The sequence below is a fragment of the Melitaea cinxia genome, chromosome 2 (genome assembly GCF_905220565.1).
Source record: "Melitaea cinxia chromosome 2, ilMelCinx1.1, whole genome shotgun sequence".
NCBI lineage: Eukaryota > Metazoa > Arthropoda > Insecta > Lepidoptera > Nymphalidae > Melitaea > Melitaea cinxia.
In genome coordinates, this window is record NC_059395.1 from 3,518,371 (window position 1) to 3,545,261 (window position 26,891).

At 34.7% G+C, this 26,891-nt stretch overlaps 1 protein-coding gene and 1 long non-coding RNA gene across 2 annotated transcripts in view; both read left to right on the forward strand.

The window, feature by feature from the left end:
- Positions 1 to 23,606, forward strand: part of LOC123667084 (glypican-6) — a 62,615-nt gene extending 39,009 nt beyond the window's left edge. Inside the window, exons 2-11 of the mRNA XM_045601076.1 lie at positions 1,184 to 1,307; positions 1,960 to 2,070; positions 17,180 to 17,336; positions 19,545 to 19,707; positions 20,061 to 20,645; positions 20,717 to 20,745; positions 21,213 to 21,385; positions 21,864 to 22,030; positions 22,439 to 22,564; positions 23,181 to 23,606. Of these exons, the coding sequence (XP_045457032.1) occupies positions 1,231 to 1,307; positions 1,960 to 2,070; positions 17,180 to 17,336; positions 19,545 to 19,707; positions 20,061 to 20,645; positions 20,717 to 20,745; positions 21,213 to 21,385; positions 21,864 to 22,030; positions 22,439 to 22,564; positions 23,181 to 23,554 (1,962 nt within the window). The 5' untranslated portion in view covers positions 1,184 to 1,230 and the 3' untranslated portion in view covers positions 23,555 to 23,606. The remainder of the gene's footprint in view (positions 1 to 1,183; positions 1,308 to 1,959; positions 2,071 to 17,179; positions 17,337 to 19,544; positions 19,708 to 20,060; positions 20,646 to 20,716; positions 20,746 to 21,212; positions 21,386 to 21,863; positions 22,031 to 22,438; positions 22,565 to 23,180) is intronic.
- Positions 22,535 to 23,323, forward strand: LOC123663020. Its single transcript, XR_006744606.1, has 2 exons — positions 22,535 to 22,564; positions 23,181 to 23,323. It is a non-coding gene; the product is annotated as an uncharacterized LOC123663020 (long non-coding RNA).
- Positions 23,607 to 26,891: the final 3,285 nt, after the last annotated feature.

Here is a 26,891-nt window from a genome sequence, read left to right on the forward strand (position 1 = left end):
GTTCGTGGACTTCAGGAAAGCATATGACAGCGTGGATCGAATTTCCTTGTATGCCATTTTAAGGAATTTTAATATTCCAAGAAAGCTAGTGGACCTAGTGGTGGCGGCTACCGGAGTGAGCAGGATGTGTGTAAAGGTTGGCGGCGAGCTGAGCGACGAATTTCCTGTTATTACCGGTCTAAAACAGGGCGACGCCCTGTCACCAGTGCTCTTCAATATTGTCTTAGAGCATGTAATTAGAGGATTGATGACACTCGATCTGGGGCTTGACCTGAATGGAAGGCATATGGTGATAGGCTACGCTGACGATTTGGCCCTGTTGGGGGAGCACATTAACGACGTTGCTTTAGCCGCTATGACACTCGAAGAGCAGGCAAAAAAGGTTGGTCTCTTGATCAACCATGACAAGACCGAGTACTTCCACATGTTGGAAGTACCACATACAAGGGAGTGTCGAAATTTAAGTATATTGGCTTCACTGTAACCGATACGAATACACGTGACGAAGAAATACAGATCCGTATACAAAACACCTTGAGGTGCAGTGCAGCCCTGCACAAGGTCTTGGTGTCCAAGCTTCTTAGTAGGAAGACAAAGATCACAATTTACAAAACCATCATTCGTCCAATCCTAATGTACGGTTGTGAGGCTTGGACACTTACGCTCAGAGAGGAGAACAGGCTTCTGGTTACGGAAAGGAAAATTTACCGTAAGATCCTGGGACCGTCTAAAGGGCAAGATGGCAGCTGGCGAATAAAAACCAATGCTGAAATTGCAAACCTGGTGTCAGAGCCAAACATCATTGGAGTTACCAAACCCCATCGGTTGCGGTGGCTCGGTCATGTCGAACGCATGGGGGAGGATCGAGCAGTTAAGAGAGCGTATCTGGGTCGACCAACTGGACGTAGACCGGTGGGTCGCCCCAGGTACCGCTGGAGGGACATGGTTGAAGCAGACTTGAGTGAGATCCAAGCCAATAATTGGCGGGAAATCGCGCAAGATCGTGCAAAGTGGAGAAATCTTGTTTCGGAGGCCAAGACTCACTTCGGGTCACTGAGCCAGTTGAGTTAGAGTTAGTTAGTTTTAAATTAAAAATAACCATTGCACTAACTTTTTCATCAATTTTAATATTTACTTTAACAAAGTTTGAATTTTATTAATATTTTCTTATCCCTTGTTTCAGAGTTCTTCAGAAAACTCCTGCAGCTCTCGCGAGATGAGTTCCACGCCATGTTCAAACGCACGTACGGCATGATCTACGAACAGCACACTTACGTCTTCGAGCAGTTCTTCGAACAGTTAGAAAGGTATGCTTCAATCATTTTTTTTTTAATTTTAATTAGTACCAATACTTTTAGGCCTGCGAAAGTTTAAGGTTAAGTTATGTAATATATTACAGTTATTTAGCTATTTTTTGAACGCTGTTATTCCTTGCACTGTCTACCCCGCTACATGACAGTCTCTCTCAACCTGACCAACGGTTGACTGGAAGAGATCTCTTCAAGGGATAAGTCCACTAGTAATTTTCTGTTCATTTTTAGTGAAATACAGTACTTATATAAAAATCGGTACTCATTAAAAAAAATGAGTTTACAATAAAGTTCTTTAATAGTGCAGGGGTAGATTTTCATAAACTAAAGTTTTTTTTAATTAAATAAATTTACGTAACACGACAAATACTAAAATAGAACACAATAATGTATTGTTATCATAACGCGAGTGTCAAGCGAATCTAAAATCATTTTTTAATTGATTCAAATGAAAAAGAAAAATGAATTTCTACTCTGTTTAAAACTTTTTAAAATAATTTATATAAAAAAAATTAACATTCACGATACGAAAAGGAATTAAAAGAAAAAAAGAACTTTTTTTAATTTTTAATGTCAATAAAAAATTTAAATTTTCGAATATCAATTCTATAACGGAGTTTGTTTACAAAAAAAAAAAATCGTTTCACAGATACTACACCCGCGGTGATAACAACTTCGACGAAATGATGGACGGCTTCTTCGGTATCCTCTACCAGAAAATGTTCACCGTGCTCAACTCGCAGTACAGCTTCGACGAGAAGTGAGTCGTTCTGCTATTTTTAACCGACTTCCAAAAAAGGAGGAGGTTCTCAATTCGACTGTATTTTTTTTTTTTTTATGTGTGTTACATCAGAACTTTTGACCGGGTAGACCGATTTCGACAAATTTTGTTTTAATCGAAAGGTGGTGTGTGCCAATTGGTCCCATTTAAATTTATTTGAGATCTAACAACTACTTTTCGAGTTATATCTAATAATGCGTTTTTACTTGACGCTTTTTTCGTCGACCTACGTTGTATTATACCGCAAAACTTTCTACTGGATGTACCGATTTTGATAATTCTTTTTTTGTTGGAAAGGGGATATCCCTAGTTTGGTACCGTGATAAGGAAACCAGGATCTGATGATGGGATCCCAGAGAAATCGAGGGAAACTCTTGAAAATCCGTAATAACTTTTTACTGGGTGTACCGATTTTGATAATTTTTAATTTAATCGAAAGCTGATGTTTATCATGTGGTCACATATAAATTTTTTCGAGATCTGATAACTACTTTTTGAGTAATCTTTGATAACGCGTAGTTGCTTGACTATGTTTTCGTCGATCTACGTTGTATTACTTGTCGATGTAATTGAAGTCGGTTTTTTTTTCGTTTGCGAGCAAACACAATTATTTTTTTTTTTTTTTTTGAATAGATTTATTCACATCCTCGTGGGCATAGACTTCTCTGTCCATGTGGGAGAATTTTCTACTATACGTTATCTATTATAGTTTGTTATTCATGCTTAATTAAATTATGACCTACAGTTAAAGTAACACTAAGGGCCTATTACACCAGTTTGTGGATAAACGCTATTGGACGGATGACGATACAAATAAACAGCGGGAGGTTGAATAGGTTATAAGGCCATTAGGACCTGTTAATACATGCGAAGAGAAATATCTCACAAACATAGTAGAATTCGATGGTAAAATATAATATGAACCAAATAATGAACCAAAAACTTTTTACCGTCGGATACTGTCATCCGTATCCGGTGCCGAGACGTAGACACTGACGAAGAGATACGTCCACAGGTTCAATATCGCTTAACGTGCAGTGCAACGGGCTATGCTTGGAGTTTCTCTCAAAGATAGGATCAGAAATAAGACTAGCTATGCGCAAGAGAGCAAAAGTAACCGACATAGCCTGCAAAATGGGCGAATTGAAGTGGCAGTGGAGTGGTCACCCGCCTCTGTGTCGCAGGACTGATGGCTGTTGGAACCGCTGTGTTCTAGCGTGTTAGCAAACGCAGTGTGAGACGCGTTTCCGGCCCGCTGGACCGATGATCAAATTTTTATATTCCACTTGAATTGGCTTCGAAAATTCCATTGAATCGTTTAAACTAATCTTTAATAATTACAGTCCTTGTGGGTCTCCCCACCGTGCCTCGGAGAGCACGCTAAGCCGTCGGTCCCGGTTGTTATCATGTACACCTGATAGCGATCGTTACTCATAGTAGGGAATATATCCGCCAACCTGCATTGGAGCAGCGTGGTGGATTAAGCTCTGATCCTTCTCCTACATGGGGAAAGACGCCTATGCCTATGGGATATTACAGGCTGAAGCGTAATAATTTCATTGTGTTTAATGTTAAGACACACCGATTCGGATTGTTCTTTAAAAAATAACTGTAAATCATTATAAATGTAGTAATGGATTGCATGAAATAAAACGCTACTAAATCCACACACCATGAGGGAAAAAAAGGCCTTCCTCCGTAATAGGGTTATCCTCAATTCAAACTGTAGTAGTGCCTGAAAGCGCGCTTAAACAAACATTTCAACTTTATAACATTAGTATAGATAGTGTTTCTGTTAGCAGTTAATATATAATAAAATATAATACACTTCATTATTATTCAATAAAATTATAATTATTACAAGTGTTACCTCCCCGCGTCTGTCAGTAGCTAAACACTTAATAATGCTATCATAACAATTTTTAACAGCACAGCTATTATCATAATAGCCATTTTATTTACGTTCTCAAATGAACTGTCAGCTCTGAGTGCTTTATAAGATATGTTAGCACTTCCGTGAACCTATCAACGGATATCCGTCCTTAATCCCTTAACTTAAAAGCTATAATGCCATTTTATTCGTGTGTCATAAACCAATAAATGTAACCACTGACTCTTACTAGATCAATGGCGCTATTCGTCACCCGTGTAGACGATTATATATTTAATTGTTCCGTTTGATATTCTTTACGCGCGCTTTTACACAATAAATCCTCGGTTGACGATGTTCTCTTTGTTTAAATCATTAATATAAAACTAGAACGCAAAAAAATACTATATGTATCTATATTAAAACTAAATAATAAATTTCTGTATATTGAAGATAGTTTTAATTTTTTTTTTATTTTATTTTTTTTTATTTTTTTTTGATAACGTTTTGCAACGATTTTGTCTAGATTTGATACTAAAGCCAAAGCTATTTTATTTTTCACTAGCTGTGGCGACTTTGTCCGCGTGGAATTTAACAAAAAGTTATTGTTCAGTTCACAGAGTTAAAAAATAAATAAATTTCTAAAATAAAAGTAGCCTAAGTTACTCCTCATTACATCAGCTATCTGCTGTTTCAGAGATTAGCCGGAACAAACAGACATACAGACAAAAATTGTAAAAAATGTTACTTTCGTTTATGTGCCGTGTATACATCCATATGCATTTATTAAAAAGCGGTTATTTAATATTACAAACTGACATTCCAATTTTATTTATTTGTATAGATATAGATATTTGTCTGACTTATAGTATCTTTTGACGTCATCACGTCGTAACTACGGAATGGATTTCAATAAATCTTGGCTTGATTTGAATCATTGAAAAAACATTTAACAATATTATTACGTTACGATAATACCACACTTATCTTATGATATATAATATATTAATGTCACGGGAGATCAAAGGTCTTAAAATATATACATTCCCCTTAATTCTGATCTAAATAAAATCGTTCTTACAATGTATTTAAAGATTTCGTTCTTCGTATATGTTATTTTTTCATTAAAAAAACTCAAACGATAATTTGTAACGTAACCGAGATATAGTCTTACGTTGCACAGCACAGAATTCATTATTCTTATAAAGTGTTAAAAGCTATTGCTAAATTGTGTACCTACATAACACTGAGATCCATTTCTGTACATTAAGGACATATTTGAACTTGTTTTAGTGAGCAGCATTGATATTGAAAATATACATTTCTGAAGTGAATACGTCCTTAGCCGCGTTGTACAATTTTTGGTAGAGGAAAATCTTATGGGTTCGCGTCACCGACATGCGCACTGCATGTCGACATGCGACATGCGACTGCATGCGCAGCGGCGTGTGCTGTGCGGATGGGTGAAATCTCGTGCGTTGGATGACATGCTTATAGCAGTATATCTGTAGCTATACACCTGATGTATTATGCAACATTAGTGCAAATTTTACTACTATAATTGTGTTTGCAGGCAAACGAAAAAAAAAACCGACTTCAATTATATCGACAAGTAATACAACGTAGGTAGACGATATAAATAGTCAAATAAATACACATTATCAAAGATTACTCCAAAAGTTGTAATCAGATCTCGATGAAATTTAAATATGACCACATGATAAACATCGGCTTTCGATTAAATTAAAAAATCATCAAAACAATAAATAAAAAAAAATTGTTAAAATCAGTACACCCAGTAAAAAGGTTATGCGGATTTTCGAGAGTTGCCTTCGATTTCTCTGGGATCCCATCATCAGATCCTGTTTTCCTTATCATGGTACCCCACCAGGGATATCTCCTTTCCAACAAAAAAGAATTATCAAAATCGGTTCATAAACGACAAAGTTATCCTCGAACATACATAATATAGATACGGTCGGATTGATTAACCTCCTCCTTTTTTCAAGTCGGTTAAAAAGGTTCTAAGTTTTCACTTACATAAATCTGAATGAAACTCGGTATAATTGGAGCCAGGCGAATTAGGACACTGGTTGATTATCATCCCGAAATTTCCATTCCCACATTCCCTTAGGAGAGCGAATAAATTAGAACTGTGTTATCGCGAACAAACTGACGTAAAAATAAAAATAAAAACTTGATAACATCATTCTCCTTAAACGCAACAATCTTACGTTTTAATTTATTTATTTATTTTATTTTGTAATCAAAAAGCTTTTTTAGTAATTACTGTAAATCATAACATCGTAGCTTCTAGAAAGCACAATCATCTATGATAATTGTTACCCGATCAAACCAGTACGAAATCAAGAGTGACACAGCGCGAGGCATCTCTAACTCGTCGCTAGCTCCGCGCCGTTAATTCTGAACATCGTAACGTTACATTTGTCTTACCGTCTATTTTGGGACAATTGTATTAACAGCATTCTCTAGATAATTTCTCATTCATGTTCTGAGAATTTATTAATCAATTGCTTTTTCGTGACTGGAAAATTAATGTAACAGGAAAATGTTGAGAAAATTACTGACTATATACCAGGAACCTGTATTTTTTTCGCTTCTGTGTAAATTAATAAAATCAATAAAAATACGCTATATATTCAACGACGATATGAATCATGAGTCGGAGCCTGGAAACAACAAAATCACAAACGAGCTCCTGGGGGGGATTGGGGATTGAGTCGGCAACGCGCTTTCGATGCTTCTAGTATTGTAGGCGTCTATATAAGATACGGTAATCTCTTACCATCAGGTGAGCCGTACGCTTGTTTGCCTACCTAGTGATATATAAAAAAAAAAAAAAAAAAACGTCCAGTCCACCTCAGACATCTGTGTGGACTTGGCCTTTACAAAAATTTGTCATGTACTGAGATCGAATCCGTGACCGCTAACGCTTCAGCAAGTTCTCGTTTCCACTTCACGATCGCGTCGTAAAGCTTCTTCTTATAAAATTAATTTTGTCACGCTGCTTCACCGTGGACGAGCAAATATAAAGAACAAAAACGTTTTATTTTTGTAATTCGTCAGTAGTACTTACTTCAGTACTATGATGAATAAATTTATCTTATCTATGAATAACTTTGTTTTACGATTTTTTCTTTCAAGAACTTGTTGTAGTAACTATTTTTATAATAGTCATTTGAATGCGAATTGAATTGTGGTAGGACAGTTGAACATATCCTGCTCAAAATTTAGAGCAGCCAGATTGGGGAAGTACCTCGACCTTACAGAAGATCACAGATAAATAATACAATTCTCAAGTATTATTGTGTTTCTGTGGTAAGTAAGGTGACCAGAGCTCATTAGGACGGTCAGGGTTAGGATCGACGGCGCACTTGAGATGCTTAGTGAGACTACGGTAACCACTTACCATAAGGTGAGCCGTACGCTTGTTTGCCGTCCTAGCTGTTTAAAAAATACTAATATTATATTCTTCCTCCATCTAACTACCTATATTATCCGTTACCAATTAGTGAACGCATACCTGCGTTAATATATATATCTATATATTAATACGTGAAGCATAAACTTTGTACCCCTTTTACAAAAATTGCGCGGATGGAGGAGTATGAAATTTCGCACACTTATAGTTTTTTTTTTATAGTTTTATATAAAGAAGGAGTGCAGGATACTAATATTTTTTTTTTAATTATGCATAAAAATATATTAGATCAATAACAAAAAACATTACACACACTACCATGTATCATATCTCTTTTGTTGGTTGTCAAAGTCTGTAGTCAAATTGAATTTTTTTAAAAAGGGTTCGTTATTTTCATTATTTTTTGGTTTTCTTTAATTTAAATTTTTTATTCTGGTCGAATTTCGACCTCTGTAGACCACTAGTATATATACGCTAAGGTTAAGATGTTTGCCTCCCTTTTTAGAAAAAACCTCACAATTGCTCCACATAAATTATATATCATTTTATAGTTAATTGCTTGCTCTACAGGCATCAACAACAAAAAAAAATTATTATCGCTTTTGTTTTTGTAAGTTAATTAATTATTAAAATTATATATGGCGGCTTTAATTTTGAAACAACGTCAACGTGTTTGACGGTTGGAATTTTTTTTTTTTTACTTATGTAGTGCGAATCATTCGCACGGGTATTGCTAGTTATAGTTTGGACGAATCGGCAATCGAAATGCTTGTTTAGATAACACACATACCAATAATTCATCACTTACTATCGATGTAGCGACGAAATGCAAGACTAAACACATGTCTGTCTGAAATGTACAGATGTACATGCCTATATTAAATTTTATGATATTATTAGTAACATCATTAATAAATAATGCTTACGGAAGGACTAATAGATGCTGTAAGCTACCTGATACTCGTAATTTTGTCTGCGTTGCTTATTAAGTTTAAGTACCTACAAGGTATTTAATATGAAAGAAAAAAAGAGTATGCTTTAGAGCACATGGCTGAAGTAATACTTACGTAACACAACTGTTTCTATCTTCACTAACTTATTATATTCTTTATTGCACTTTAAAAAAAAACATAATTACAAGTCATTTTTACAAAGAATGTTTGCAAGGGCGATATATACTCCCTCTCAACTTCATATCACATCACACGTTTCGTAACGCTCTTGTCACGCATTCACCAGCCTACTCCTCAAGTCAAGCGTGCGTAAAGAAGCTGTACTGCAAAAAGTTCATAGACATACACAGTATGAAAAAAAAATGTTTATCAATAAAAACATAGTAATTATAGAAATCGTTGGTTTTTTAAACTTTAACACTTATATAGTAGGGGAGCAATTTTTGCTTTAAATTAGACCCACGTCTCTAATAATAAGAAATAAAAAAATTCGATGCCTTTATTGCAATTAACTTGCATTTTCGAGATAGACGTAAAACGGTAGATCTCACTCATTTTATTTATATATGTAGATGTTATTTTTAATAACGAGACTGCAAGATTTTCAGCCCAGAAGACATTTATAGTTTATATGGTAAGTCGTTATAAGGATGCGTACAGACGACATCGAATCCAGTCTCGTCTGATTCTGTCACAGTATGTATATAAGTGCTGTGTGGCTACGGCACTAAAGAATTTAGCCACCCCCTCTCTTCCCGTGGGTGTCGTAAGAGGCGACTAAGGGATAACAAGGTTCCACAACCACCTTGGAACTTAAGAAGCCGACCGATGGCGGGATAACCATCCAACTGCTGGCTTTGAAATACACAGGCCGAAGACGGGCAGCAGCGTCTTCGGTGCGACAAAGCCAGTACTGCGGTCACCAACCCGCCTGCCCAGCGTGGTGACTATGGGCAAAACACATGAGTTCACGTTATTTTTGGCGTGAACTTGTGGAGGCTTATGTCCAGCAGTGGACTGTATAGGCTGTAATGATGATAATGATGATGTATATAAGTAAAATCAGCATTAAAACCGCACTGTAACGTAACATCGTAGCCGCATGGAAAAGGCAACCGCATTGCGTTGTGATTTTTTTTTTTCATAATTGTGATTGATTTTCAAAATTGTCAAGATATAAACTGATTTGCCTCATACCTATTTTACATTTGTTTTATTTTTCTATTCTATTTTCCTTTTTTAACCGACTTCCAAAAAAGGAGGGGGTTCTCAATTCGACTGTATTTTTTTTTTTTTTTTTTTTTTATGAATGTTACATCAGAACTTTTGACTGGGTGGACCGATTTCGACAAATTTTCTTTTAATCGAAAGGTGGTGTGTGCCAATTGGTCCCATTTAAATTTATTTGAGATCTAACAACTACTTTTCGAGCTATATCTAATAATGCGTTTTTACTTGACGCTTTTTTCGTCGACCTACGTTGTATTATACCGCATAACTTTCTACTGGATGTACCGATTTAGATAATTCTTTTTTTTGTTGGAAAGGGGATATCCCTAGTTTGGTACCATGATAAGGAAACCAGGATCTGATGATGGGATCCTAGAGAAATCGAGGGAAACTCTTGAAAATCCGCAATAACTTTTTACTAGGTGTACCGATTTTGATAATTCTTTTTTTGTTGGAAAGAAGATATCCCTAGTTTAGTACCGTGATAAGGAAACCAGGATCTGATGATGGGATCCCAGAGAAATCGAGGGAACTTCTTGAAAATCCCCAATAACTTTTTATTAGGTGTACCGATTTTAATAATTTTTAATTTAAACGAAAGCCAATGATTATCATGTAGTCACATTTAAATTTCATCGAGATCTGATAACTACTTTTTGAGTAATCTTTGATAATGCGTTGTTACTTGACTGTTTTTTCGTCGATCTGCGTGTATTACTCGTCGATGTAATTGAAGTCGGTTTTTTTTTCGTTTGCGAGCAAACACAATTATATCACAACGATTTTGTCTAGATAAAATTTATTTTTGTTATTTATTTGATAACAATCACCAACAGAGTTATTGTTAAAGAATATGTGCAAAATTTTGTTTTGCATTGATCTTAAATAATTAATGCCATTTCCATAATAATTAATTCCATTTATACGTGTAAGCGAAACGATTATAATACAAAAACAAACATTAATTTAAAATAGAGAAAATAGTATGTACAAAAATAAACGAGAAAAAAGTAATAATATTATTTATATAAGTTACTAGAAACACTTAACAATAAAAAAATCAAAAGTCGAAAATATAATGTTGCGATGATGTCTGCACGCACCCTAAGTTATAGCATGTCTCATTACCTATTACCTGTAAGCCTGGCCGGTAGATTATGAGATAAGCTCGTTCAAACAAACTATACATCTTTATTACATTAGCGAAGATAAGAATCAATGTTTCAAACACTTAATAATTACACTACAACATAGCGTCCGAGTACTTAAGAGACGTGTAGACGTGTGATATTTATGCTCGAGGTAATTATGCTTTTAACTGACTTCCAAAAAAGGAGGTTCTCAATTCGATTTCTTGATCGATGTTTTTTTTTTTTAAATCGAAATGTGATGCGTGTTGTGTGGTTCCATTTAAATTTAATCTGACAAGTACTTTTCGAGTTGTATTGTTAGACTCACGTTGTATTTATATCGTATAACTTTTCATTATTTCCTTAGGTCATGACATAACTTACAAACGACTGTACTGATTTTATATATATATAGTCATCTAATATGTTGTCAAAGCTTCTTAATAATTAAAAATTAAAAAACAATACACAAAAAATTAGATATAGAAATAGAGACTTCAATTACATCGACAAATAATACAACGTAGGTAGACGAAAAAATATTTTTTTATTTATTTATTTAAATTCTTCATTGTACAATAATTACACTAATACAAGTGTTTACAAAAGGTGGGCTTAAGAGGAAAGGGTACCGGGTCTTTCTCCATACAAACGTAGTCGACTGTTTTCTCCCTGGATAATGACACTAGATCAAATATTTTTGTGACATAGAACTCTTTGCTGCCATGACCATGCCCCTATGTTTTGATTTTTTTCATATTCTTATTATCATAGGAATTAGGAGACTTCAAAAACTCGAAATATTGCATAATTTTTTGTACATTTTCAGACACTCATTAAAAAAAATATATGCATATTTTCAAAAAAATGAAAACATAGGGGCATAGCCGAAGTCTTCTTTTATTTTCTAAAAAAAAATTTTTTAAAAAATTGCCATGTTCTGAGGAGAAAACAGTCGACTACGAAACACTGTTTTGGTCAAAAATTATCTACCTAAAACGGTCTGAGCTGCAGTTGTCCCTTTCTTGCTTTTTGGGGGATAGGTCTGGGGGAGGGAAGGGTCAAAGCAATACGTATATACACCAGCGAAGTGATGCCTCATAGTCGACAATTATATCGATACACTAGTGATGTTATTTTTAGTCGATATTTTCTAAAATTCGTATTAACAAAATTAAATAATTTCTCTTTTCATAACTACAATAAAACCGTATTTGTATATGCGGTTTTTATTGTAATACTGTGCAAACCTGAGCTAACGAAGGGTTTCGCTTACAAATAACAATGATAATTATGGTAAATAACTGTGTTGTTTGTTTTTGGTATCAAAAGGGCTCAATACAAGGATTTCAAAAAAGTATATTATGATTATTATTACCGTAATACTAATAAAAAATACAATAAGAAAGTTTGAAAAATTAGGACTGCTCTTTCCCATGCCTATGCCAAGCAAGCTGCGAGCCGCGCTTCTTCCTCGCCTCCTAGGCGAAAAACAACTTCGGGGTTTACTCTTTCCAATATATTTTTTTATCAATTTCGGAATACTTTGTAAAAAGCTATGCATGGTCAAACATAAATAAATATAGGTACGTAGCGACTTTAGAACCTCCTCTGTTTTTTTTCATCGGTAAAAAATTGCTTAGTTGTTTTCTTGACATTACTGAGGAGCAGATTATTAAATTTGGTCGAATCTATGTACCTATGCGATTCGTATTTGGAGTTCGCAAATAGAATCATATTTCTGAATTGCGTAAAAAACTCAAGTGGCCCCACTAGCGTAGCATTCCTTGGAACCCCGGGAACCTTGGGACCCTGTATCAAAATTAGTGGGGGGGCAGGCAAATGATGGGTAAAGATTTCTCACAAAAAATGCTTGCATTGAATTAAAATAAATGTTTATTGATTATAAGTTATAACTTCCTCCTAGAATAGACAATAGTGAGTGTAGTCTGCTGTAGCTGTTCCTGTTCCATCGAAATCCTTAGGTAATTTTTTATCAGTTTTAGTTTTGAAAAACATCAAGTTAATACCTCCGGAAAATTGGATGCAAGGCTATTGAATTTTTATCAGTAATAATTCCATGAGTTCTTTAATGGAATGAATGTTTTGAATTTCGGATTTTAAGCTAATTTAAAGAGCTTGTAGTTCCAAGCTGGAGAGTTATTAGCCTTGACCTGCAGCAATAGATGCGGGGGATCGTTCGCTTCAGCCTGTGAGGCCAATACTATTAGTGAATTCCTATGAATCTTCCGCATCTATATGGGGGATTCACAGGCGCATAACCTGAAGAAGAGATTCAACGCTGCCTCCAGGTCTTACAGGTAGTAAATCGCTAGGGCAAAGTTCAAACACAGCAGAATTGGCGAGAGACTATTGGGCTTTCCAAATGGAACCCATGCCTTTTGTTTCTTACAAAAGCTGTCGAAGGTAACTTTCTTTAGTCTACACTTCCATCATTGCGCGAACCTGAAGGCTCTCTGGCATATTATGCGAAAAAGTAAGCGAAATTCTTTGCACTCTTTTTGCGTCGAATTCAACTCTTGACGATGAGGGAAAAGCACCACCGAACATTCCACGGTGCGAACACGCGATGCGTAATGTGCACTATGAGCAGTGTCGTTTGTCGTGTTCTGCATTATTTCGATGTCAAGAAGTCTAGTGGTGCTAATTGTATCCGCCAGTGGTTTGCAACCAATGTGCGAGCTTCGTGCGCAATGTTTCCGCGTACATTCAAAGTGTGGAATGACCTTGCTAAAATTTGGGGGTTTTGAAGCGTCTAGTGTCTACATCTTTTCTCTAAAGGCCATGGGCGACGGTAGCCGTTATAAATCAGATGGCTTCGTCTGCTTGTGTGCCCCATTCTTATATAAAAAAGATTAATTCATTGTTCATAATGATTAACTGAATCCCGAAATAAACGATACAGAATGTTATCAACAATTGGGTGCACGCTTGACTCGGATAAAAGGGGACTGCTTTTCAGACTTCAGTCATTTCTGAAGTTAAAACTCTATAGGTATGTATGACAGTTTTTTTATTCTTTTTTCCAGGAAGCACAAGATTAAGTGACATTGTGGATAGCATTTTACTAATTTTTGCTTACACACCTTAGGGGCCCTGTAAATAGGGGGCCCCGTATCATTGATACGGCTGATACGGCAGTAGTTACGCCCTGAGTGGCACCCAATTCCCTACTTCGGGAATACGTATATTCTCAACTTACTTTACTCTATTCTTTCTAATCTTGTTGTACCTGCTTATCTAAAACGACGATTTAAGTTTCTTAGTGATTCCAATGAACGCAGTTTTCGTTCTGAGGAAAGCTTACTTCTTGAATTTCCCTCTCACTCCTCTTTCATTTATACTAAATCTTTCACTGTTCAAGCTTGTCGACTTAGGAATTCTATAGACGTGTAAAATCGGTTTCTATTTTTAACCCACTTCCAAAAAAGGAGGAAGCTCTCAATTTAACTGTATTTTTTATGTATGTTACTTCAGAACTTTTGACTGAGTGGACCGATTTCTACAAAATTTTTTTTAATCGAAAGGTGGTGTGTATCATTTGGTCTCACTTGAGTTTATTTGAGATCTAACAACAACTTTTCGAGTAATATAAATAATACGTTTTTACTTGACTATTTTCGTCGACCTACGTTGTATTATACCGCATAACTTTTTACTAGGTGTACCGATTTTGATGATTTTTAATTTAATCGAAAGCTGATGTTTATCGTGTAGTCATATTTAAATTTCATCGAGATCTGATAACAAATTTTTGAGTAATCTTTAATAACGCGTATTTACTTGACTATATTTTTGTCTACCTTTGTTGTATTACATGTCGATGTAGTTGAAGTCGGCTTTTTTTCCTTTGCGTACAAGTCGAACTCGGTCCACCCAGTCAAAAGTTCTGAAGTAACATATATACAAAAAAAAAAAAGAAAAATACAGTCGAATTAAGAACCTCCTCCTTTTTTGGAAGTCGGTTAAAAATCAATCTGATACGTATTATTATTTTCTGTTGGTGTTCAATAAAGTGTATTGTTATGTTATGTCATGTTAATCAACCACTCTTAAAAAAAATTCAATCGATTACGTAATTTGCCTAACTAAAAAAACATAAATAAAACAATAATTGAAAAAATCGCCTTCATGATTTTTGTAAGTGTACAGTACATAATGTTTGAAATTGGTGTAATTTATTTAGCTATCTTTGTGTAATTATTGAATTTTTATCTTGTTCCAGCTTTTTCAATTGACTTTCTAATAGTTGTTCTTCACGCAGGCGGCTTTTCTTGTTTTTTTTTTTTTATTTATAATATTATTTTTAACCATTGTTATATCGCCGCAATTATATGTTAATTAATATATATAACCTATACCCATGTATTAATAACTGCGACAAACATGAGACATTACAAATTATATAGGTACTAAGGCAAACATTTTATACTGTGTATGTACTATATTACATATATATACTATACTTACACTTATACTATGTACTACATGTATACACTATAATTATGTATGTATTTCATTACCCATTCTTACATACACCTCAACCATGTAATTACATACCTAATTCATAAATAAAGTACCTAAGTATTTCGATAATTACCCACAAAAATATAGACATGTATCAAGTCACAAAGAGTATCCAATTCAAAATAATAAAACATAAATAATAAGTAGTTTACGAAATTCAATAATAGTAAGCCGAGTCACAGCAATACGATGCAGAACAAATTCAATAAAACAAGCCAAATTCAGAAAAATAGCACTATGCGCTATATGTACTCGTAGTCAATCACAAACGAAAGATGCGAATACTAAAATATCGTCAACAATTAATAGCTGAATAGCCGGCGCACGCACACTAACAAAACGACAGTCACACATAGAAAAAACGGGGCGGAGATGGCGCGGGGCGCGGTAGCGGCATGCAGCGCGACAGAAACATTTTATTCAAATACCTATTTTTGAAAAGTCTCTTCGGTACCCTTTCCTCTTAACGCTGATTCATTTTCTACCAGCCAACCTTGGTATGTGCAAGAAAGTATAATGAGTAGGTGTACAACAAAATAATAGTAATAATAAAAAATAGTCAAGTAAATACGCGTTATCAAGGATTACTGAAAAAGTTTTTATCATATCTCGATGAAATTTAAATGCGACCACACAATAAACATTTGCTTTCGATTAAATTAAAAATCTCAAAATCGGTACACCCAGTAAAAAGTTATGCGGTATAATACAACGTAGGTCGACGAAAAATAATCAAGTAAAAACGCATTGTTAGATATAACTTGAAAAGTAATTGTTAGATCTCAAAAAAAAATAAATGGGACCACATGACACATAGCACCTTTCGGTTAAATTTTTTTTTTCGAAATCAGTCCACCCGGTCAAAAGTTCTGTAATAATTTAAAAAAAATACAGCCGAATTGAGAACCTCTTTCTTTTTTGGAAGTCGGTTAAAAAGTTATCGCCTTTGCCATTTCGCAAGACAGACGAACGTTGGTCGGTTAACTAGTTTCAGAAAAAAATATTTAATATATTAAGTGGTTCCTCTTACAGTAATGAGAGCATGTGTAATGTTTACATTAAAAATGGTTAATTGAATAGTTTTAATTCTATTTTTAATATTAATTTTGATGAATATTGTCGAATTTTAATGGTGTGCCAATTTATTTATTTTTTATAATTAGATAAAAAACTTCATAATGATAATTTTGTTTAATGAAAATAACAGCGATTTTGCCAATTTATTTTTAAATAATTAGATTTAACAATGTAATTAAAATATATTTTTGATTATTAATCATAAAAATTGTAGTTAATGAGAAATTTGCTTGTTACGTTAAATAGTTCAACTGTTAATTTACATTTACTTTGTAAACAGATAAAAACATAATTATTTATTTTAGTTGTGAAAGTAAAAATTAATCGTTAATTTAAAAATGTTCAACAATAATTTTTATTACACGTGTTAGATTATACACTTTCAATATTATTATTCCGACTATAAAGCAACTTTACAATTGTATGTATTAATATTGTTATTGAACACGTCATGCGTGTACTCGCCAGCACGTGGGTAGGAATATTAATGAAAACGTCTCAAGACTGGAAATTGTTACTTCCGCTGATTACGTATTTGCTGGAATCGTCTATTACCCCACATCAGCGATTACCAATTAGTTCCTCCCGCGTACAACTTCAAGGAAGACTTGTTATCCAAAATCTTATTGTTTTTATGATGCTGAACATAAACTGTAAATTAAATGTTGGTATGTCGTTTACGAGTTTGACACCAATTATTTCGCAGATTCCGAATAGAATACCGCTGAAGATTGTTTGTTTGAAATATTTGAAATCCATTAATACAGATTAATCGATTTATAGATATTATTCTATTGTTGTGCTTTATGTTTTAAATACAATTTGTTTTGCGTTACAGGTATTTGAAATGCGTGAACGAGCACATGAGAGACATACAACCGTTCGAGGACGTACCGTCGAAGCTCTCTGTTCAACTCCGACGAGCCTTCGTCGCCACGCGAACCTTCCACAAAGCGCTGCGAGCTGGCGCCGATGTCGTCAGGAATATGATTCAGGTTATAATAATACATATTTTTTAAATAGTAACTGCGAAGTTTCTTGCCAATTCTTTACTGCAGAATCAACATTCCAAATCGATGGTAGCGTCACTTTTGACTATAAATAATAATAATAATAATAAAAATAAAACAATTTTATATAAAAGTTCAGATGTGAACAGAAAGAGCAAAGAACAAGCTAAATTTAAGTTGATCAATTTAATTAATGTTCAAATACTATTTCGCCTTTTATCCTAAAATTAAATAAATAAATGACATTCAATATACGTGTTTTGGTACAGTCACTTGTTTACTGAAACATTGTAAAGGTCGACTTAAAATTATCTTCCATCGACGAAGCCTTCGCTGAAGTGATAATGAGATTAAACGAGGCACGAGCTTTCAATCAGGACTGTAATCTGTGAAGTGGAAATCTATTTTCTACATCCTTCTCGGAAAATAGGGTATTTGTTTTTGTTAACAATATTAAATCTACCAATATTATAGAGCTGAAGGGTTTGATTGTTTGAAAGCTCTACTCTCGGGAATTACTCGTTAGAATTGAAAAGATATATTGTGTTAGATATGCCATTTACCGAGAAAAATTATACAATATTTTAATACGTTTTTTTTTTCCTTAAACTAATGCAAGTGAAACCGCAAGACACAGCTAGTGCATAAAAATATTAGAACACAATTAAACGGCAACTGTAAGTGAAAATCAGCACGACATCATTTGCCTACTGACCTCGAGACATCATCATAAAAAGATCGTCTCGAATTTCGGTATGGACATCCGAAACTCATGAGCATGCCATATATAACTCAATTCTCTATTGTCTTGCGCGTTAAAGTTTGGAACATGCAAATCGAGTTCGCGAATCCCGGCGTTGAATATAAAAATTGGTATCATTATTCGAAGCAAGTAGCTCGGACTTTGCGCGGTACATCTTAGGAGCTGATTCATTCGTCCGTTGATCCCATTTGGCGCCAGATGACACATTGGTGCCGCAATTAATACTCTAATTATATCTATACTAATATGATAAAACTGAATAGTTTTGTTGAAAGCAATAATATGTCCGATCAATCTAGTGTATTGGTTTGAATTGAATAATTCATTTAGTGTTGCATAGCCCATTCATCGTGAGTGGCCGTAGGCTGTAATACATCATGCTTCTAAAAAAAAAAAAGTATTCCTTCTTATAGCAAAACATGAGGCAATATGAAAATTTTTATGCGAACGAAAACGCGGAAAACATCTAATATTTGCAAACTTCTGGCTATCACACATTATTTCTCCAATACATTTGCTGCGATGATGTCATCTCAATGGCTGAGAATTAATATTATTCATGTTCATCATCCCATTACTATTTAATTACAACAATCGTGTAAGGATATCTTTTGCATACACGTCTTTAATGTCATGTATTTCTCGAAATAAAAAAGAAAATTGCTACCTTAATTATCATTTAGTACTTATCACGTACAATCCGTAAAAGTTTTAATTAACAATATTAAATTAATGTACCATAACAAAGGAATAACGACTTCAGATAACCATATGCGCGTATCTGTCAGTCAACAGTCCACTTTCCGTTTAAGTCTCGGAATGTTGACCGACTGTGTTTTGACCTAAAGATTTGCATCAAGGCGAGTGTGTATGTGTCAATACAGCAATTCTAAACGATTCAATTTTACAATTCTACCAACATTCAAATGTAAGCTCGACTCTGATCTTTCGACTGATTAATTAGCCATTTTTATTTGACATAATTAATTCTTCGGCATTACAATTGGTTTAAAAGGAATTAAGTTAATGGTACTGATGCCAGTAAAAGAATCTGAAAATTTTAAATTTCGAAATGAACACTTTTAAAAATCAAATTCTGAAGTATAAAGCTAACTACCCTTATACATCGATACCTATATAAACCCTGGCTGAATTTTAGATATTTTACGATTTAGACGCCACTCATAAATGTCTTATTCTTATATTGTTATTTCTTCTAAGAGCTTATTAAACTTGTACATACAGTTTATTAAATTCACTGTAGTAATGTAGCCATTGTCGATTTTTTTCCTCTTTAGAATTTCTTTCCTACGATACCTACGATACACTAATACCTACGATAAACTAATGATTAAGATGATTGAAAGCAGGATAAAGTATCATTGCTTAATGAAGCAACAAAATAATTTGATTAATAATCATAACTCTAGGTGGGAGTAACCCAAGAATGCGTGAAAGCGTGGGCGAGACTCAGGTACTGCGGCACTTGCTCCGGGCAGCAACAGCCCGCGTGCAGTCGGTACTGCCACAACGTTATAAAGGGCTGCCTACCGATCCACGCTGACTTGGGCGAGCAGTGGGACGCTTATGTTGGTAAGTACTTCACTTACAAGTTGACTGAGATAATTTTTATTGTTCATTCTAGCTGTTTTCATCTGCTTTGAAATATTTGCTGACTTTTTTTTATAGGGAATGGATTAAAGAAACCATCAAAAAGTATAGAAGCAGAAACATTATTTACTTAAAAGATATTTCTGTAAATCACAGTGTTCTTTCAAAAGTTCTTTGTTAAAATTTTAATAACATCATATTAAATGATGTTATCGTAATATTTTTTGTAGAGAAGGGCTATGTGGCTAGGAAATAAAAATTACAAGACCTAAGCGAAATATAAAGACCGTTTTATTTATGTAGATTTTTTCTAATATAGCGTAATGATTTTACAGATGCCGTAGAAAAAGTGGCTGACCGTCTTCTCGGTCCATTCAACATAGCGATGGTAGTAGAACCGATCGATATAAAAATATCCGAAGCCATCATGAGCTTCCAGGAACGTAACCAGGAGATCTCGCAGAAAATCTTCTCTGGTTGCGGGAAACCGGAATTGGGTGGGGGCACAAGCACGGGCCCGTTCTTCGCACCCGACAGAAGTCGACGTTTCGCCAGATCTGTCATACCAGACTTCGACTGGAACCATAAATCGAATGACGTCGATGATTTTGAAATCGAGGCATCGTTCGAGAGTCTCGTAAAAGACGACCCATCTCTTATAAGCCTTCGGAGTCCCGAGGGTATACGAAAAGCGACGGAGGAAATGGTCGAGCAGTCCAAATCGAGAGAACGTTTCCTCCAGTATATGAAAGGACAGATCCAGCTAGAGGAGTACGAGGAAAATGAGAGAAAAAAAAGGGACGCTGATCCGGACCCAGCGCCCGGCAGTTCTGAGATCGACTTCAAGTCGTACGAATTCGACGGTAAGCGAGGATCGAAGAAGAAAAAGCCAACGTCCACTAAGGGTGAAGATGGTCACGGTAAATTTTTGATGATTAGTTAGATTAGATTAGTTTTTGATTCCCATCAGCTTACTCGTTCTCATTTACAGTCCTTGCTACGTTTGTCCCATATCCTTGTGTAAGTCATATAAATCTTTCTTTATAACTAAATGAAAGAAATAATATACGGACTGGTACATATATGGTCTACCTGTGCAGGTGGATAGGAGCATGTGTGGGAAAAGACCCGTGCAATTTTTTTTAAACACACATAGATGACCTGCACAAAAACGAAAATCAATTTTCTTGTCGTCAACCTTGATATCCACACACGCTACGATTAACCTTCACAGACATACCTGACAAGTTGACCTGTTGGTAGACCATAGCATGTGTCATCAGTTGTTGTTTTAAAATTTATCCCCAATATGAAAAGGCAAAGGACTATAATCCATACAGCCTAGTCTGAATTTGTAAGTTTCGTTCTGATATATCAAAAGGCCGGAGCCAAGTCTGAAGTAACTTTATTGTTCTTCTGATTCGATGACTGGTAAAGTAAGGCCGAAGCCAAGTCTGTAATTTCAGCATGTGTCATCATGTACTTAGTTGGGTGTTCTGCACTCAGGTGCGGAGTCAGGTCCAGCACTGGAGAGGCTGGTCCGCGAGACCAGGGCCCGAGTCCGCGCCTCTCGCCGCTACTGGCTGCACCTGCCCGCCGTGCTGTGCGCCAGCGGCAGCGTCACCAGCACGCCCTGCTACAACGGCTCGCACGTCGCCAGGTGAGCGACCGGAACCAACCGAAATTAACTCGTGCAAACCGGCTTGAACCGGACTAGAGGCTGGATGCCGGGTTTTCGACTAACCGGGACAAACTGGATTATACTGTTGCATTTTCGAGGATTTGTACTTGATTTTTGAAATTTGTGTCGTGTTTTGAAGTAAAGGAAAATTTAAAAAAAAAGAACTCAATATATCGGAAGAGATTTCTGGAAATGTATTTCTGGTATGGCACGTATACAACTTTATTCCATTCAACAGCCAGTAGCTGTTTATTAATGAAGACCTAACTTGTAACACACACCTACATATTTATTTATGTATACTTTATTGTACACCACAACTACACTTTAAACATTATAAATATTTAAAGACAGTTACAGACTATGAAATACAATTGGTGGACTTATTGCTATTTAGCCATTTCTTCCCGACAACCCTAGTATATCCCATCTTCACAATATGATCTGTATTCCACAGCTATACGTCGATAGCGGCAGGCGATGGTAGTGCAGCGCTGGCCTCCAACCCTGAAGTACGAGGAGCCTCCCCACCAGGACCCCCTCCCCCCGCTGAGTCCCTGAAAGCGTTTACCGCCAGACTAAAGGATGCTTACAACGGAGTCGAAGTGCAGTGGAAGGATTCTGGTAATTATCGTTAAATGGCTTTCAGTTTATCAGATTTCCGATTTGGTACACAGAATGTCTATAGATGATGTATGAATAGTTTTAAAAAACTTAGATAAATGTAATTAGATTTCTTCTAGACAATTTTTACTACTAAGGCGGTAAATAATCATACTATTTACTTGATGGTAAATGATTATCGACCAAAAAGCATCGCAAACGCGTTGCCGACACTTTCTTTGACCCCAGCCATGAACTTTGGCTACCTTGTAAACAGTGCTGTTTAGCTGTGATGAAGATTTTAGCAGGATATTTCCTGCTATGACCTACCTCAATATTAGGTCCTTTACCCAAAGCTTTAACATGACACAGTTCAATTATTATTTTCATTTATAAGTATTATAACTGGATTTCGTTTACCATGTTCAGCTGAGGACCTCCAGTCTGCAGCGGCCTCAGCCTCTGAGTTTGTGGACGGCGGCTCGGGCTCTGGCTCCGGAGACGACACCGATGACACTGAAGACGATGACATCGTTGGCACTGACTACCCCGAAGGTACTATATTTATTTGAGTTAACTCCTTAATAAATACTGTATATAAAACCCTTGGTATGAAAAAAAAATACAGAGAGTGAAATCGTGAGAAACTCCAACGCTGAGCAGAGACGTTGAAACCTTACCTTAGACGATGCCCCCCCCCCCATAGATTATGAGTATAATAATAATAAAAACTCTTTATTGTACACCAAAAATGGTTTTTAAAAATTTACAAAAATAAAAACAGGAGATAAGTACAAAAGGCGGCCTCATCTTTAATGCGCGATATCTTCTAGCCAATCTTTGGGCAGAGGAAATGGTATATTTGTAGATTATCTAAATACATACAATATATTTAGACGAATAAATAATGTAAAATAAATTAAAAAAACAAAATAAAGTACGTGAAGGGTTTAGAAACGTACTCATCACAATATATGTATGGCCTTCATAGACTTGTCAAGTACTGTTATTATTGCGCCAACGCGTTGCCAACTTAGGTCTCTTTACCATATTGTCTTTGATTATGTTTTGTCTATCTACTTTTTATTTGGAAAACTAATGATGGTAGCTACAAACCTGACATTTAAGTTTCAGTTTATCTGTGCTCTTAACATTCATAATTTATTCGCAGGTTCCGGAGACAGCAGACCAGAACCGGACCTACCGGAACCGGATGTGGGCAACCGACAACCCGACATAGTACCGAGCATAGTCGACGTCCCCGGCACGAAAAACGTTCAATTACCGGCTCAGAAGGAAGAAGTACCCGCCACTCGTATCGACGTCCCCGACCGAGACTTCGCCCCGCCAAGAAACTTGCCGGTTCCGGAAGAACCGTCCGGTCCCGCGGAGTCTCCGGTCGATGTGCCGTCCGGATCGGATCAGGCCAGAGAGCAGCCGGTTGCCGGATCCGCGGACCGGCCGTCTCTAAGTACGGCGCTCTTCACGTACGCGCTGCCTGTTGTATGCGCGTGGTTTGGAACTATCGTCACCGATATCTTCTAAATGAGCGGCTGACGTCACGCGTCTACTTAAAACCGGTTCCTATATACACAAAACGATTCGTTTTATTTATTTTATTCAAGTTAAGGTTGCCAATACGTGATAAAAAAATATCCAATAATGTAACACACCTATTTTTTTATTATATAAGTACTATACATCTACGGGCTTTTGAACCCATGTTCTTTTTTATTCCTTAAACATGCATTTTTTTTCAAATCAAGGTAGGTTAGGTTAGAACATTAAGTTATTCTATTATTTATTCTAGATGTATAAATTTATCTATGATTTTTATTATTATTATTATATATTATTTTTTCTTTTTTCTTTTCTTAATTTTCTTTTTTGTTAAAGTTATTTTATATAATGATATCTTCCATTATTCCTAACAATAATATACTTATATCTAACTTAATCTTACATTATTTACATGCGTAAACGTTTTATTAAAAATATATATTTTAATATTAAGTATATCACCACCAACATACTTGTTTTAACTATAATCACGAACAACAATGCGTTCATAGTTGTGTTCGAAAATGAATTAGTAAGTAAAACGAATCGTTATATGGATATAGGAACAGGGCTGTATCGGTATAAGTGATGCACATGGTCAAGTTATTTATTAGTTCGTGGCGTGTGACGTCACAGGCGCGACCGCTAGTCAGTGCGTGAGGACGCTCAGTGATACAAGTGACGTCATCAAAAGTGACTCTCAACAAATTGAATGAAATAATTACACAGTGAATGTGTAGTGTTAATTTATTTTCTTAATCGTATTCCGTTGTCGAAGGAATAAGTGGTCGACAATAATCGAGGTTTTTTTTATATATATACCTATATATATATATATTATCATCAAGTTCGATAGCAATCGTCGAAAAAAAAAATTAGAAAAAAAAACGAAATGAATACAACCAAATGTATTTATTAAAAGATCTTGTAAATATAAACTTGTAAATTATGTTTTAATTAGATAGCGAATGTTTTTATCCTATCGTGTATGTACGTACGTTTGTATGGTACTCTGGTCCGTCGTGGCGTCGTCGACATCCTTTTGAGAAATTATTTCATCATATTTAAATCTAAATAAAATCTTTTTTATGTAAATAGTGACGTGAAACGATGTACCATACACAGGAAATATTTTAAATGTAAATATTACTTAGATGTAACTAAGTTAAGCTAAGACTGATATGCTTTCGATATTTCTTTCAATACAATACAATTGTTTATCTTAAAAAATATTTGAAAATTATTTAAAAATGAAGTCATCAAAATAAAACGAAATATATACAGATTATAAAATGAATTGAGACTACATGTGTTATTTATATATATATATTTTTTTTTCAATGGAATTTAAAATTAATAATGATTTGTGATTTTTAAATTGTTTTCTTACTTTTTTTTTATCGATTATAACCTTTTTGTGAACTAACACTAACAGGCTGACATTTAATTTCGCTTTTATTAATACAATTTTTTTAATTTTATTTTTTAATGACCCATTTTTTTATCATTTTAATTGTTTTTGAGTGTGGCTTCAGCTTTACTTTGCTACAAATGTACTTCGTTTTAATTGTCAAACGTTAAGTTCATTAGCATTTTGTGGATTGTATTTTTAGATATTTCTTTTATTTTAAGACGTACCAGTGTATATTTGAACGTATGGCATGGCGTATCTGTAAAGAAAAGAGATAGCGAATGTGTATAAAACTAGCTTTGTATAGAGGAACGCTTTGTCTCTTTCTGGTAAATATTTAAAAGGAAGCGTCACCCATGCTACGTTTTTTTTTAATTATTATTACGTAAGTAAACTTCCTTACATGCCATATATAGTCTTGTTTTATTAAAATTAAAACGCACAATATTTATATAATAAATAGTAATTGTTTATCGAAATAAATTTGCAACAGATTTTTTATTATTTTTTTTATTTAGTAATAATTCATCTGTCATTGTTTAAAATTAAACGTTGTCAATATTAAAAGTTATTTATTTTTATTTTTTTAATCCGACTTATTTTTAACTATATTTGGATGTGCAAGTATTGGGACCAAAATTTTTCTCTAATTCTCTAACTTAAATTTAACTTGCACTGTTACTAACACCTTATAATACAATAAAAAATTAATAATAATGCTTTCCAAGTTTAAAATATTATTTTAAAACATAAGAAAATAATATGAATGATTAAATTTTATAACGCATGGATTGCTAAATTTCTTTATAAGACACAAAGTACCCTTTTTTCGTAATTGCATCAAATGTTTTTTCTAAAAAAAAAATTACATTTAAAGGCCCCGCAATTTAATTTTGAAATAACGATTCGAAAACAAATTTGAAACATGATGATTTTATAAATGAAATACTTTATTTTATCCACGTTTTAAAATTCTTATAAATGTTACAAAAGATAGCATAAAATATTTAGAATAATTGCGAATAAGTTGTGTTTCTATATTTATAAATATGTAGTAAAAATTATAAACGTTTGGATCAACTGAATTTACTATGAAGGCTTTTTGCCAACCAACTTAAACATTAAAATTATGTAATTATTAACAACTATATAACACCCGTGAATGATTAATACTTAAAATATAAATAATAAGCTCATATCAACAATCGTTTTAGATATTTTTATACTTAAAAGTATTTTTAATGTGTAAAGTAAAATAATATAATTTTTTTTGTGTCAATGTTAAATGTTTAAAATGTAAGCGTTAGTAGTTTGTAGTAGCTTTGTTACAGGGTAACAATTACAATATAATACCATGATTTTTTATTGTATGACAATTTTGAAGGTCGGCTCTAGCCCATGCAGCGGCCGGGAACAATTAAATCTGTGGCGCCGAAAAACAATAATGTCAAACGACAAAAACACGCATCGATATTTCGATAAATGTATCGATTACTTTTTAACCATTTGTATATCGATACTTTGTGCCATTGGAAGCGTTTCTTGGCGCCCTGGCACACCGATCTCCCTGTACTCTAGGTAACGCCACCCTTGTTGGAACGTATACGGTTCTGAAGGCAGGCATAGCGAAAACTGAAAGCAAATGACGGTATGAAATGTCCTAAAACTACTTTTAAAATACTCTATAATCTGAGTGTGAGTTAACATATGACAAGGCGAAAACTTTTCTGTAAATTAGCGCAAAATCTATAATGCGTTTTTGAGCAACTTCTATATTTAGGTACGTAAAACAGCATTCAGGCTACATAAAGTGGACTTCAATAAGCGTGATATATGTACTTTTAAAGCTTTCCAGTCAACAATTAAGAATTTGGTAGAGATGCTAAAAACAAACTTCATTCTACGGATACA